We start from the raw sequence: 15,308 nt of genomic DNA, 5'->3' as shown, positions 1-15,308 counted from the left end.
TACAGGATTAAAGTATAGATGTAGTAATGCTTTCATCCATCTCAGAGAGTGAGGAGCCTACTGTGGAAGCTGGAGGAGCTGAACACACAGAGCCAGTTAAAGCATGAGATCTGATCCTCTGGGGGTCGGTGGGGCAATTCAATAAAAATTATACAGAATACGGTAGATACATCACTAATGCAAGTAAATAAGTAATACAGTAGGTGGCGGTTATACTCCAATGAGTGAATGGCCATATAACAAGAAGAAGAAGAAGAAGAAGAAGAAGAAGAAGAAGAAGAAGAAGAAGAAGAAGAAGAAGAAGAAGAACTCGTCTCTCTTCCTCCGGTACAGCAGGCGGCGCTGTGCAAGTATTAAGTGGGTTTGCAGCCAGACAGTAGATCATGGAAGAAAAAGAAAATGAAAACGAAGCGCAACAAGTACAACGAAAACATTTACGGAAATGGTGTCGTTGTTTGTGTGTTTACATCTAAAACCAACTGCTGCATATGTTAATACGTAAATCGTGTAACTATTGCGAGAATGAGCACATTTTGATTTTCTTTTCCAGTCAGTCCAAAGTTGGATGGATGTTTGTGATTCGAGAGTTAGTAGATAGTATAAGAGAAGGTCATGGCGATAGCGCACGCTGCCACGGAGTACTTGTTCACGGACTTCGTGCTGAAGGAGCCCTCGTCCGAGAACAGGTACAAAGGCATCCGTCTGGATCTGGCCCTGGATAAGATGGTCACCTGTGTGGCTGTGGGGCTGCCCCTGCTGCTCATCTCTCTCGCCTTCGCTCAGGAGGTGTCTGTCGGTATGACATTTTCTCACGCTCATCATGAGATAGTATGGGTAAAGATCATATGCTGCTTCTCTGTTCAGTTTCTCACAGTTTCACTTCACAAAAGAACTCACATCTAACTGATGATGCGGAGTTATTCATTGTTGAGAGCAGTAAAGGCATGTCTTACGTGCTGTATTTTCTTTTGGTGTTTTATACTGAGCTTCTGTTTTATAATATTTCTTTATTTATTATATATTTTTAGAGCCTTTTCAGTGAGAGATCAGTTTAATTTCCAAAAAAACAAATACACCTTAAGTTACTTTGAGGGTAAATTGCAATAGCAGTTTATTCTCAGAACGTAACCTGCACTCAGTAGGACAGATGTGTTCATGTTGCTGCAGGTAAATATATATCTCATCTTCAGAGGTATTTGGGGCATGCAAACTCTTTTGATGAGGCTTCAATAAGCGTGACAGCAGATAATGCTGTATATTATTACCTGAAGTGCATTACATTAGGTTGTATATAATTTTGTAGTGTTATTATAAGTAAAGTTTATTGTATTTCATCTAACAAAACATTAAGTTCTGCATTCAAAAGTTCCTTTTTTCCCAAGGGAAGTATACCTATGTAGCACTTTAACACAAATGTGAGAACAAAATAGCTAAACATAAACCAAATTTTTAAAAAAAATACATTTATACAGCTGTATTGTATTCATTTTTATTTAGCAGCAAACAAATAATATAATCCTTGTTGACAAGCCCATATGTAGTGATATAGGCTACTAAGAATGTAAGTTGTAAAAAAAAAAAAAAAACACTTTACATGGTATTAAAAGTGGTAGGCATAATTTGCATTAACACAATTATTTGCACTTATGCAATTTGAAGATTGAGAATGTTTCTTATCAAAAGTAACAAAGCTCATTGTGATTATTGGATGAGAGACATGGCACATATAATGTTTAGTGAAGCTTTATTTTCAGTGTAAATTATAATGTTATAATGTAATATCATAAGAACCAAAATATTCTTTCATCCGTGTTTTAATTTGTACAGAATGCAAGGTTTGTTGCACAGTACCCTAAGACAAAAAATAAAAATACAACGTGAACTGTGCATATAAATGTTCATAGGGAGGTGACGGATTCTTAAAACACCAAGAGCACAAGAGACGAAACTGCAGTGCTCTTTCACACAGACACACCTGCTGGGGCTGGAATGACACATCAACAATGGCATTATGTAAACTGGTCTATTTGCATTGAGTCAACCGGAGGGATAACTCAACCGAAAATGAAAATTCTGTGATCATTTACTCGCTCTCATGTGTTCATCTTCAGGACACAAATTAAGATATTTTATTTAAATCTGAGAGATTTCTGTCCCTCCTTTGACAGTCTGTGTAACTACCAGTTTGACGTTTCATAAAGTTCATGAGGGCAAGGCAAGTTTATTTATACAGCACATTTTGTACACAGTGGTAATTCAAAGTGCTTTACATAAAATAAATTAATCATATATATATATATGTATATGTATATGTATATCTTTTTTTATAAAAAGAAAATGATTTAAAAATTGATTTTAAAAAGTGCAATCAGTTTGGACATTGCACAGTGCTCATTCAATAAATGCACAGCTAAACAGATGGGTTTTGAGTCCAGATTTAAATGTGACTAGTGTTTTAGCACATCTGATCTCTCCTGGAAGCTGATTCCAACTGCGGGTGGCATAGTAACTAAAGGAGGACTCCACTTGTTTTGAAAAAGATGAAAATGTCTTCACTGATTTATTTTCTATCTAAAAATCAGATTCTCTTTTCTCTAGGTACACAGATTAGTTGTTTCTCCCCCACGAAGTTCTCGTGGCGTCAGGCTGCTTATGTGGATTCGTACTGTTGGGCTGCAGTGCAAACACAGGACACAGGAGGCCTGCCGCTATGGCTGCACAAGGTACACCCATAAAACATGTTCAGACTTTTTACTGGGTTCTTCTAAGCACGACTTTAAAACGGAAAAAAATTCAATTGGTTCACTTGAAGCAGAATCGATATTTTAACATTTCTGTTCCTGCATTCCTCTGATATTATTACCGTTCTGAAACCGGTTCGGGTGGAAGAAATACCAGTTAATAAGGTTATTTTTTTTCTTTGCCTATAATTTGCCTAATAATAATATAATAATAAATTATAGCGTTTTCTTTACTCAAAAAGAAAAGGAAAAAATAGAGCTCTAACGCTTAGTGATAGCCAATACAGCATCAAAAATAAGCTACTTAAAAAATAATAATAATAAAAAAATCTAACAACACTTTAAAGACAAAGTATTTTCAAGGTATGTAAAAATGTTTGCTGCATTGTTAAAAAAAAAAAGCAAAAAAGCTTAAGATGCGGCTCACATCGCATTTTATTAGCCCTATTACTTCCGAAATAATGAAGGCTAAAATGCCTGTAGTCTAAAGCAAAATGTTTACAAACATAAAAAAACAGTTATTAGTTTCTCTCCAAAAAAATCCTTTAAAGTTTAGGCTATGGAAACATCAATCCAAAAACTAATTAATTTAAGCTGAAGCTTGATGCCTAGTGTTTATTATAGCCTAATGTTTATAAACATTTTGTGTCCGCATGGTCTATTTCTGAATTAAGTATTTTTTTTCTCTAAAAAAAACTCTCAAAGTTGAGAATAACCAAAGGAGAGCTGCAGTCCTCAGCTGGGCAGGAAAGGCAAAGCTTGCTGGCGTTTGAGTGTCGAATACACATGCACCAACGGCGAGAAAAAAATAGGCCCTTTTTGCACTGCAGCATCAGGCCTAATTTGGTCTTAATCCGGCCCTGAAGACGGTGTATTACCATTGAGGCTTGCCCATGATGAGTTCACAGCTGAACGGACATTTCACTTGCTGGCTTCATTGTCACATTTGGATATGCCACACTGCTGGAAGCCGTGATTGGCTGCCAGCAAATTTCAAATATTAAATGGAACGATAAAATAATGTTATTAGCCGGTAAATGGCTATTACTAATTTTTTATTCTGTTTGGAACTATAAAATTTGATTTAGGTTCTGTTCCTGTCAAAATTTCGTTCGTTCGAGCCTTGCTTCTAAGTATTGTAGTCTAGAGCTTACTTAAAATTGATCACTTAAATTGAATACTCTATTTAAAAAAAAAAATGATTGGATCATTTGCTCAACTGATTCATTTAAAACACAGATTCTTTCAGGGATGAAACACTTCTGTTTGTTGTCCAGAGACACACAATAGGTGATTTAGAATGTTTTTCCAAATAAATGGAAGAAAATTATGAATGTGTCATAGGGCACATGATCCCCTTAAATGAACTACTCTTCCCTCACTCTGCAGTTTTTCCCTTATGTCCTTTTGCTGGTGGCAGTATCCGTTTACATGCCAGCGTTGTTTTGGCGGTTCACCGGAGCTCCTGTGCTTTCTTCTGATCTGACCTTTATAATGGAAGAACTGGACCGGTCCTATAACGGAGCCATCAAACTGTCTAAATGCCTTTACAAGGCAGGAAAACTGGACTCGGAGTCAGCCCGCATGGGCTCACAGAGGTAAACTGAACACACGCACAAAGAGCAAAGAAAATGTCAGTTCTTCTTGACACCTGAAGAGTGACTGGGTTTACAGAGCACACAGAACTGTCACATGATTTCACTCTGTGGGAGTTGAAATACATACACAAACACACACACACACACACACACTCAAGCTTACCTTCCTTTAGTATTTTTCTAAAAAATTGCCATTTTCACAAACCATTTTTTTTTCTCCACCATACTATTTCCTATTACATACCTATAACATGTAAATCCTGTTATTCTTGCATGTTTTTTCTTTAGCTCTGTGAGAGATCTTACCGAGAGCTTCTTTAAATATCCTCTGGTGGAGCAGTACCTGAGGACCAAACGCTCCTCTCGAGGATTAGTGATCCGATACCTCCTCTGCCGCACCATCACTTTGTTGGCCCTCGTGTTAGCCTGCATCTACCTTTGCTATTACATCCGTCTCTCCATCACAGATGAGTTTCAATGTGACATCCGCACTGGAGCGGTTCTCAACGACTCCTCAGTTCCTCCGGCCATGCAGTGCAAGCTTGTCGCTGTGGGCATCTTTCAGCTCCTGAGCTACATCAATCTGTGTGTGTATTTGCTGCTGGTGCCATTGTGCTTGTACGCCATGTTGGTTCCGTTCAGAAGGACCATGGGCTTCTTGAAACCCTACGAGATGTTACCCACTATAGGGGTAATGCAGTTTGGGCAGGTGACCTGGGATGATCAAGCACTCTACCTGCTGTTTCTGGAGGAGAACCTCAGTGAGCTGAAGAGTTATAAGTACCTAAAGGTGTGTTAATCAGGTTTTCAGGTTTATCTTTGTTGTTGCATAAATTCTGGGGGGGAAAAAAACCCTCCAGACATTACCTGCTTACGGTATGATGCCCATGAAGTCTATGTTTCAGTTTTGTCATGTAATTTTGATTTGAAATGTAACATGTTTATTTGAATTGCCTTTTAATTTGGAGATTTGATTCAGCAGCATACATCAAAAGCTGCTGATCGGTGCAGTTGTTTATTGGATGTAGCTTTTATCTTACAATATCTTTGTAATTTTAAATACCTTCATCCAATTAATTTTAGAGAGCAATATTCCTTCCTTTACAGGTGAATTATAGTAAATTTGTGTTCTTGAATTTATAAGAAATCTTCATGTGATGTGAACATCGCTAAGATCAAGCATTAATGAATTGTATTAATGCATTTGTTTATATTCAAATTGGTTACAATATCCTATTTCTTCAATATATTATGTAATATTTGTGCTTTATGTATGCAGGTTTTGGAGTTGTTAAAAGAGGAGGGAGATGATTCTTTTGACACCATAATGCTGTTGCAGACACTTGGACAAGTTAAAACAGATGTGGTGGATGGCAGATTGCCAGGAAAGGACCAGAATATCTCCAGCACCAACAATGGTGCCACTGAAATGAAAGGTGTTTTAGTTTAGTTTTTTTAATTTTCTGATCTCTGATTTACATATAAATTCACAGATTAAGACTAGTATTGTCTCTGAAAAAGGGCAGAACATGCCAGTAACCATTTTTGTCCTAAGATGTTATGTCAAATAAGGAAGTGTGTTACATTGACACATAAGATCTCATCGATCTCTGACCCTTTTTATTTAAACAAATATAAATTTGTGTTTCCCTAGAGATGTCTCCATTGCTGCAGGAGAGCGGATTGAAAAATCATGAAGATGAGAAGGTTGTGCGCCAGAGGGTGATCTGAACTGTTATTGCAGTGTATGGTGACTGCCTGCATCAGCATCTGGAACAGGAATACATTTGGGGAAAGGAGGAGAACAATGGAAGTTTCATTCTTCCATAAATGCATAACTAAGATCCACTAAGAATGCAGTTGAATTCTGTTTTAGTGCTTCTTGTAGCGGGGTTGGTGTATTAACGGTTTTATATTACTTTAATTTTTCACATTTAGTTTAATAGTCCCATTCATAGTAAAATTTTAACAGCAGAAAATGTGTCTGGCTCAAACAGTTATATACTGTTGCTGTCACTAATGTGGCAACACTACGTATACTTGACTTGAAAAAACTGACATATTTAGTTGCATGCTCACATTGTCACCCACATAGACAAAAGCTGCCTGTGAGCATTTGCTGATTCTCTCAGTCTGAAATAATGGGAAAATTGTAATAAACTGAAAGAAAATATTAATCTTTTTGAAATAGGAATTGTGGGAAGAAGTGAAAGAAATGGCACAAATGGATCATCTACTGTTTCTGCCAAGGTTGATATTGTCAGTTTGTTTACCTTTCTGCATCCATGTTTTTTTTTTTTTGTTTGTTTCATTTTTCTTTTTATATACTTGTGTGAATTATGTTTTGCGTCTGTCTCTTTTCTCTGGAAATAAAAATTGATTTTTGCACTAGTTGTGAAATTCTTAGCTATACAGTTGCTGTCATTAGTTCATCTTACAGAAGATGCAAAATGTAAATAATCTGAACAAAATAAGAGGGAGCATTCAAATTGCTGCTTGTTTTCAATACTGCCTTGGATAAACTATTTCATATAACAGATGTTTACATCTAGGCCACAACAGAAAATAATAGATGAATGTATCCCAGCTAGAATTTTTTTGTTCTAAAAATGTTCTAAGAACATTACTATTGTTCTAACAATGTTTTTAGCGGGTAGTTTTAGTTTTGTTCCCAGAACATTCTCTCAAAAGATAGGATAATGTTATAACATTATTAGAACATTATCCCCTAACATTCTAAGTAAGATTTAAGCAGAGGTTTAGATGTTGATGTCTGTTTCAAAGTAATAGTTTGATTTGATGTCACCATAATGGTGGTAAGTGTTGGCTTTAGTTGTGTAATTTGACACTTGGCTTGGCCGTGTTGATCTTTAGCTGCTGTATTTTTTTATTGTGGAGAAAACAGCAAGAGGACATGTGGATGATGCTGTTTGCTTGCTGATGAATAAGACATCACCACATATGTGGTCTGGTTACATGGTTTCACCCAGTCTAACGTATGGTGTTAGTTGGTATTATTAAAGTGCCTCAATGGGTCAACAGCATGAGACCCATTTGAATTTAAAGCAGATGAAATCCAAAAAAAAAAAAAAAAAAAAATGTTGTCTTTGTCACACAAACATCAAGATTCAGTGTATGATTCTCAACAATGGTGACATGCTTCATGCAGCAATGTATTCTGGGTACATCATACAAAACTCATCCATGGCATGGAGAATGCATTGTGGCATGAAGCATGTCACCATTTTTGAGATTCATACACTAATTCTTGAGGTCTTTGTGTAGCTAAACATTCTGGGTTACAAAGAGGTTCATGAAAAAAGTAACGTAAAAAGAATAGACAAAAATATATATGATATAAATCTGCAGGATCCTATGTGTTGCAACAAATTTGCTATAGTCACTTGCAGTAAATTAATAGCATAGACTATACTCCAGATAAAAACCAGTTTGTCAGATTGTTACATGACGAATTTTTAACATCAGCAAGTAACCCACATCACCTGATGAATTTTTTTTTTTTAATTCTCACCTTTTTCGCTGTAATAAATATACTTACAGCAGTTAAACAAAAAGTAACATTGAAAAGAGTCATACTTTCTATGTACTGATCACCATAATGGTGACGTCAAACTAAACTATTATTTTCAATAAACCATCAACACCTCTGTTAATCTGTATAATAACTTTTTTACATTTATAACAGAAATAGTCAATCTTGTTTAAAATAAGTGAAATTGGTAATACTGTTTTTGAACTTATTTACGCTGGAGTTTGACATCAAACAAAGGTTGGGTTTTCACTTTCAACCAACATTTGACTTCTGAGGCCCATCTACACTGTAAAAAATTGTGCTGTTAAATAAAAGTAATTTACTGGCAGCAGGGATTTTAGTATTATGAATTTATTTAATCTGAGTCCACTGAAAAGGAATATTTCGTAATATAAAACTGCAAACACTTAATGTGTAATAGTAAAGTAACTTAATGCATGACTTTTGCTCAAATCACTGCAGTTCACATTTATGTGCTGAAGTACTTAACAGAGAGATCACCACTGTATCAGTGACTCCACATTTACTATTTTTATATAAAGCAGCAGAAGATCAGAAATTGTGGCTCATCATTGACTGAAGCACAGGCTCTACTCTCCAGCACATTGGTGAACAACAAAACTACATTAAACAAACAGATCTCTCTTGTGCAAACACACATTAATACAGTTGAGTTCAGTATTTTCTCTCATTATCAGTGTATTGTCTTTGCATATTTTTTTGTATGGATGTTCACAAATATTTTAGTTAAATTAACTTTTTTTTTTTTCATTTGGTAAATCTGATATTTATATTTTACAGTATATTACTGTTTTTCCTTGACTTAACGGCAACAGACTGTAGAAATTTTTTTTTTTTTTTTTTTTTTGCTGCACTGTTAAAAATCGCTGTTAAAAAACGGCCAAATTTCGACAGTAACATACTGTTTTTCATTAAAACAGTGCATTCTGGGTAATATTTACCGTTTTCGAGAAGGTAGCCTGCTGCTATATATCGTAAATTAACAACGTTCAAAGTCGACAATCAGCGGCTGTGTTTCAAATCACACCCTACACCCTCATTCACTATTCCCTACATGAGTTTACTAATATAGTCCACCTGACAGAGAGAATGAAAATTAATGAGTGAATTCGGACAATCATCAAAAGCTGCTGTTAATGAGTAGAATCACTGAAGAAAAAAGAAACAAGACAAACACATGAACTACAACTGACTTTAGCCACAGCCTTAGATGAAATCAACAAACAGCTTTACCAACTTCACTCATTACTAACCAGACTGGCTTTATTTCTATCAGATCAGAGATCAGAGATCGAAAGATCTTACTGAGAATTACAGAGATGTAGATGATAATGTTAGTTTCGTTTAGCATCACCATTGTGGAGATCAGTGTTTACTTTAGTTGGTCTCCTGACCCTTGACTTTTGCATTTTACATTTTGTTTCATTGCTGTATTTGTATCTTCATAATACATCTGTTACAGCAGTATTAATTTTGATAGTCAAGTGATTATGGCTGTTTCTAGCAGGCATGATCTACTAGACTGACTTAAAGTGTTGCTATAGTAATCAAATATTAATTTGGTGTTGAAATACTTGAGTGATTAATACAATTTTTTTTTTTGTTTCTTCAATTTTTGTAAGATTGAACAGTAACGTGACAACCAGTATTTATGGATTTAACGACTAGTTTTAGTTAAAAAATATTTTGGGCAGCAGTCCCCACAACACTCAAAGAGAGAAATCAACAATCAGCATATGAAACTCAACAATGGTGACAATCAAAAGGTTCATGATGCAATGCATTCTGGGTACCAGCACAGGATAAAACTCATCCATGACTCCCAGCATGCATTGGGGCATGAATAAATTATGCCCCTGAATTGTTCACTTATTTTCTTGAATTCTTATATGCTTATAATTTGGCATTTGTTTTAAGTTTTAGTAGCATGTGTTGTGATGTTCAGAACTGATATGTTTATTTATTTTGTGGATTGTCACCATTGTTGTGATTCATACGCTGATTCTTGATGTTTCTGTCTAAATTTCAGCATAGGTTTTTTTTTTTTTATTACGAGTAAAATTTTCTTAACAGTCTTTCATAACTTACGGCTCAGTTGTGTTCCTTCTTATGCTGTAGTATCAATATTCAATAAGAGAAGAGACACGGGATTAGATCAGAAATAATAGTATTTGTTCTTGTCAATCTATAAACAACAATATCAGATTTTTTTTTTCTTCTGTGTACTTTTGTTTTGCTATAACAGGTTCCAAAGGCGCATTGTTATAACGTGTAAAAAAAAAAAAAAAAAGACCTTAGTTGTTGAAAAGTCACGTTCAAGAGCCCAACTAAATTAAACACTGATCTCCATCATGGTAGTGAAAAAAAAACACCTAAACCTATTTAACTCTCAATAAGATCTTCTGTAGACATCTGACAGAAATAAAGTCAGTCTGGATAGTAATGTGAATCTGGTGAAGCTGTTTTATGAGTTTAATCAGATCTTGAGAGATTTTATGAATTATTTTATTTCAGTTGATTTCATCTAAGGCAGTGGCTCAAGTCAGTTGTATTCCTTGTGTTTCTCTTTCCTTTAGTAATTCTGTTTGTTAATAGCAGGTGTTCATCACTCATGCTCAATCATCAATTAATCACATAATTATCTCATTAACTTCACTGATTCAGTGTTACTCAAACACTCTGTAGTGTGCACACATTATAAGTGTTCATTTAAAACTGAGGATTTTCTTGTGGGGTTTAAAGGGTTAAAGATTTAAGATGAAGAAAAAACAGCATGAAACATAATTTAACAGTAATGAACTGTAATTAATTTACAGGAAACAAACTGTAGAAAAACAGTTATTTACTGGCACCCCTGCTGCCAGTAAATAACTGTTTTTCTACTGTTTCTTGCCGTAAATTAATGGTTGCCAGCAAAAAAAGTGTTTTTCTACAGTTTGTTGCCGTTAAGTCAAGGAAAAACAATAATATACTGTAAAATGTAAAAGTCAGATTTACCAAATGAAAAAAAAAGTTAATTTAACTAAAATAATTGTGAACATCCATAGAAAAAAAAATTAGGCAAAGTCATACACTGATAATGAGAGTAAATACTGAACTTGACTGTATTAATGTGTGTTTGCACAAGAGAGATCGTTTAGTTTAATGTAGTTTTGTTGTTCACCATTGTGCTGGAGAGTAGAGCCTGTGCTTCAGTCAATGATGAGCCACAAATTCTGATTTTCTGCTGCTTTATATAAAGGCAGTAAATGTGGAGTTGCTGATACAGTGATGATCTCTGTATTAAGTACTTCAGCACATACATGTGCGTTGTAGATGACTATAAGCTGCAGTGATTTGAGTAAAAGTCATGTATTTAGTTACTTTATTACTGCACAATAAGTGTTTGCATCGTTTTATTAAGAAATATTCCTTGTCAGTGGACTCAAATGAAAATTCATAGTACTAACATCGTAGGAATGCTAGTTTTAAAAACTAGAACTGTTTGAAGCAGTGGGAGTGGAGTTAATTTCCATGGTAGAATTTACGGTAAAATACTGTTAAAAAATAAGAGTGGTAAATTAATGGTTAAGAGCTGTAAATTAACAGTACTTTACTGGCACCCCTGCACTGTTAAAAATCGCTGTAAAAAAACGGCCAAATTTCGAAAGTTACATACTGTTTTTCATTAAAACAGTGCATTCTGGGTAATATTTATCGTTTTCGAGAAGGTAGCCTGCTGCTATATATCGTAAATTAGCAACGTTCAAAGTCAACACTCAGCGGCTGTGTTTCAAATCACACCCTACACCCTCATTCACTATTCCCTACATGAGTTTACTAATATAGTCCACCTGATAGAGAGAATGAAAACTAATGAGTGAATTCAGACAATGATCAACAGCTGCTGTTAACCATTAGAATCACTGAAGAAAAAAGAAACAAGACACACACAAGAACTACAACTGACTTCAGCCACAGCTTAAAACGAAATCAACCGAAGATGTATACAATCAACAAATAGCTTTACCAACTTCACTCATTACTAACCAGACTGACTTTATTTCTTTCAGATCAGAGATCAAAAGATCTTATTGAGAATTACAGAGATGTAGATGATAATGATAGTTTATTTTAGCATCACCATTGCGGAGATCAGTGTTTGCTTTAGTTGGGCTCCTGACCCTTGACTTTTGTACTTCAAATTTTGATTCATTGCTGTATTTGTATCTTTATAGTACATCTGTTACTGCAATGTTAATTTTGATAATCAAGTGATTATGGTGGTTTCTGTTAGGCATGATCTACTAGAATAACTTAAAGTGTTACTATAGTAATCAAATATTATTTTGGTGTTGCAATATTTGAGTGAATTACACAATTTTTTTTTTTTTTTTCTCACATTTTATGATAATGAACCATAATGTGATGATCTGAACCTATTGATTTAACAACAGTTTGAGTTTTAAATATTTTGGCCAGCAGTGTCCGCAAAACTCAAAGAGACACATCAACAATCAGCATATGAATCTCAACAATGGTGATAATCAAAAAGTTTATGATGCAAAGCATGCTGGGTACCAGCACAGGATAAAACTCATCCATGACTCCCAGCATGCATTGCGGCATGAATAAATTATGATGCTGAATTGTTCACTTATTTTCTTGAATTCTTATGTACTTATAATTTTGCTTTTGTCTTAAGTTTTAGTATCATGTTTTGTGAAGTTCAGAACCTATCTGTTTATTTATTTTGTGGATTGTTTTTCAATTCAATTCAAGTTTATTTGTATAGCGCTTTTTACAAAATAAATCGTTACAAAGCAACTTTACAGAAAATTATGTTTCTACAATATTTAGTAGTAGCTAGTAGTTTGTGCACATTTGACAGGATTTTAGAAAAAATAAAAATAATAATAATAATACAAGACGTAGTCAGCTAGACGATGAACTATCAATATTATTAATTAAGTTATTATATGATTCAGTCACACATTTAGCAATAATTGTTAGTTCTGTTTGTTGATTCAGGGTTAGCATCATCTGAGGTCCTCTGAGGGTCAGCATCATCTCTTCTCAGGTGTTCTGGATCCAGACTGGAGCTTGTTTAAATCCTAGTTACCACGGGATGTAAATCCCGTGGCGAAACATAGAAACAAAATACAGACATCATTAGCATAGCTGCTGATCCAACAAAGTAAAATTAGGTTAACCCAAGTTAATGAATAAAAATGCACCTTTGAACAGATGCAACTACACTCACAATTAAAAAGATACATTATTCGAATGCTTGGCGAAAGAGATGTGTTTTTAATCTAGATTTTAACAGAGAGAGTGTGTCTGAACCCCGAACATTATCAGGAAGGCTATTCCAGAGTTTGGGAGCCAAATGTGAGAAAGCTCTACCTCCTTTAGTGGACTTTGCTATCCTAGGAACGACCAAAAGTCCAGCGTTTTGTGACCTTAGGGTGCGTGATGGGTTGTAACGTGGTAGAAGGCTAGTTAGGTACGCTGGAGCTAAACCATTTAGGGCCTTATAGGTAAGTAATGATAATTTGTAACTGATACGGAACTTAATAGGTAGCCAGTGCAGAGACTGTAAAATTGGGGTAATATGATCATATTTTCTTGACCTGGTAAGGACTCTAGCTGCTGCATTTTGGACTACCTGTAGCTTGTTTATTGACGAAGCAGGACAACCACCTAGAAGTGCATTACAATAGTCCAGTCTAGAGGTCATGAATGCATGAACTAGCTTTTCTGCATCAGAAACAGATAACATGTTTCGTAGCTTGGCAATGTTTCTAAGATGGAAGAATGCAGTTTTTGTAACATTGGAAATATGATTTTCAAAAGACAAATTGCTGTCTAATATAACACCCAGATTTCTGACTGTAGAGGAAGTAACAGTACATCCGTCTAGTTGCAGATTGTAATCTACAAGATTCTGTGTAGTGTTTTTTGGTCCAATAATTAGTATCTCTGTCTTATCTGAATTTAATTGGAGAAAATTGTGTGTCATCCAATCTTTTAAATTTTTAACACACTCTGTTAGCTTAGATAATTGGGAAGTTTCATCTGGTCTCGTTGAGATATATAGCTGAGTATCATCAGCATAACAGTGGAAGCTAATTCCGTATTTTCTAATAATATTACCAAGGGGCAACATATATATTGAAAATAGAAGGGGACCTAGGACGGATCCTTGTGGCACTCCATATTTTACTGATGATAAATGAGATGACTCCCCATTTAAGTAAACAAAATGGTAGCGATCGGACAGGTAGGATCTAAACCATCTTAGAGCCTGCCCTTGAATACCTGTATAGTTTTGTAATCGATCTATGAGTATGTCATGATCTATGGTGTCGAACGCAGCACTAAGATCAAGTAAGACTAGAAATGAGATGCAGCCTTGGTCTGACGCAAGGAGCAGGTCATTTGTAATTTTAACAAGTGCAGTTTCTGTGCTATGGTGGGGCCTAAAACCTGACTGAAATTCTTCATACAGATCATTTTTATGCAGGAAGGTGCTCAATTGAGCAGACACAACTTTCTCTAAAATTTTAGACATAAATGGAAGATTTGAAATAGGCCTATAATTTGCCAGTACACTAGGATCTAGTTTTGGTTTCTTAATAAGAGGCTTGATAACCGCCAGCTTGAATGGTTTTGGGACGTGTCCTAAAGTTAACGACGAGTTTATGATATTGAGAAGCGGTTCTTCGGCTACAGGTAACAGCTCTTTCAGTAATTTAATGGGTACAGGATCTAACAAACATGTTGTTGGTTTAGATACAGTGATAAGTTTATTTAGCTCTTCCTGTCCTATGGTTGTAAAGCACTGCAGTTTATCTTTGGGTGCGATGGATGAAACTGAAGTGTTAGACGCTGTAGAATCTACATTCGCTATTGTATTTCTAATGTTATCTATTTTATCAGTGAAGAAATTCATGAAGTCATTACTGTTTAACGTTGGTGGAATATTTGAATCAGGTGGCATCTGGTAATTTGTTAACTTAGCCACTGTGCTAAATAAAAACCTTGGATTGTTTTGGTTATTTTCAATGAGTTTGTGTATATGCTCTGCCCTAGCAGTTTTTAGAGCCTGTCTATAGCTGGACATACTGTTTTTCCATGCAGTTCTAAAAACTTCTAATTAGTTTTTCTCCATTTGCGTTCAAGACTACGAGTTAATTTCTTGAGAGAGTGAGTATTACTGTTATACCATGGTACAGTACGTTTTTCTCTAACTTTTTTCAATTTGATTGGGGCAACAGCTTCTAATGTATTAGAGAAAATAGTGCCCATGTTGTCAGTAATTTCGTCTAATTCGTGTGTATTTTTGGGTACAATTAGCAGTTGAGATAGATCAGGCAGGTTATTTGCGAATCTTTCTTTGGTGGCTGGAACAAT

The 15,308-nt window shown here is 35.2% G+C and overlaps 1 protein-coding gene across 1 annotated transcript; it reads left to right on the top strand.

Annotated features, from left to right (window-relative positions):
• Nucleotides 1-367: 367 nt before the first annotated feature.
• LOC128029508 (pannexin-1) lies at nt 368-6,727 on the top strand. The gene is made up of 6 exons (XM_052617322.1): nt 368-796; nt 2,599-2,723; nt 4,131-4,339; nt 4,628-5,129; nt 5,619-5,775; nt 5,994-6,727. Exons 1-6 carry the CDS (start codon nt 613-615, stop codon nt 6,068-6,070), a joined length of 1,254 nt encoding a protein of 417 aa, XP_052473282.1. The 5' UTR covers nt 368-612; the 3' UTR covers nt 6,071-6,727.
• Nucleotides 6,728-15,308: the final 8,581 nt, after the last annotated feature.

Source organism: Carassius gibelio, chromosome A15, assembly GCF_023724105.1.
Source record: "Carassius gibelio isolate Cgi1373 ecotype wild population from Czech Republic chromosome A15, carGib1.2-hapl.c, whole genome shotgun sequence".
Taxonomy (NCBI): Eukaryota; Metazoa; Chordata; class Actinopteri; order Cypriniformes; family Cyprinidae; genus Carassius; species Carassius gibelio.
The sequence above is the reverse complement of the archived record's forward strand: the minus strand, read 5'-3'. Positions and strand labels throughout refer to the sequence as shown.

What these genes read in the sequence shown, in the direction of transcription:
- LOC128029508 (XM_052617322.1), top strand. Translation starts at nt 613, where the DNA reads ATGGCGATAGCGCACGCTGCCACGGAGTACTTGTTCACGGACTTCGTG. An exon ending in CGCTCAGGAGGTGTCTGTCG is followed by an intron (nt 797 to 2,598) that starts GTATGACATTTT and finishes TCTTTTCTCTAG; the next exon opens with GTACACAGATTAGTTGTTTC. An exon ending in AGAGTTATAAGTACCTAAAG is followed by an intron (nt 5,130 to 5,618) that starts GTGTGTTAATCA and finishes TTATGTATGCAG; the next exon opens with GTTTTGGAGTTGTTAAAAGA.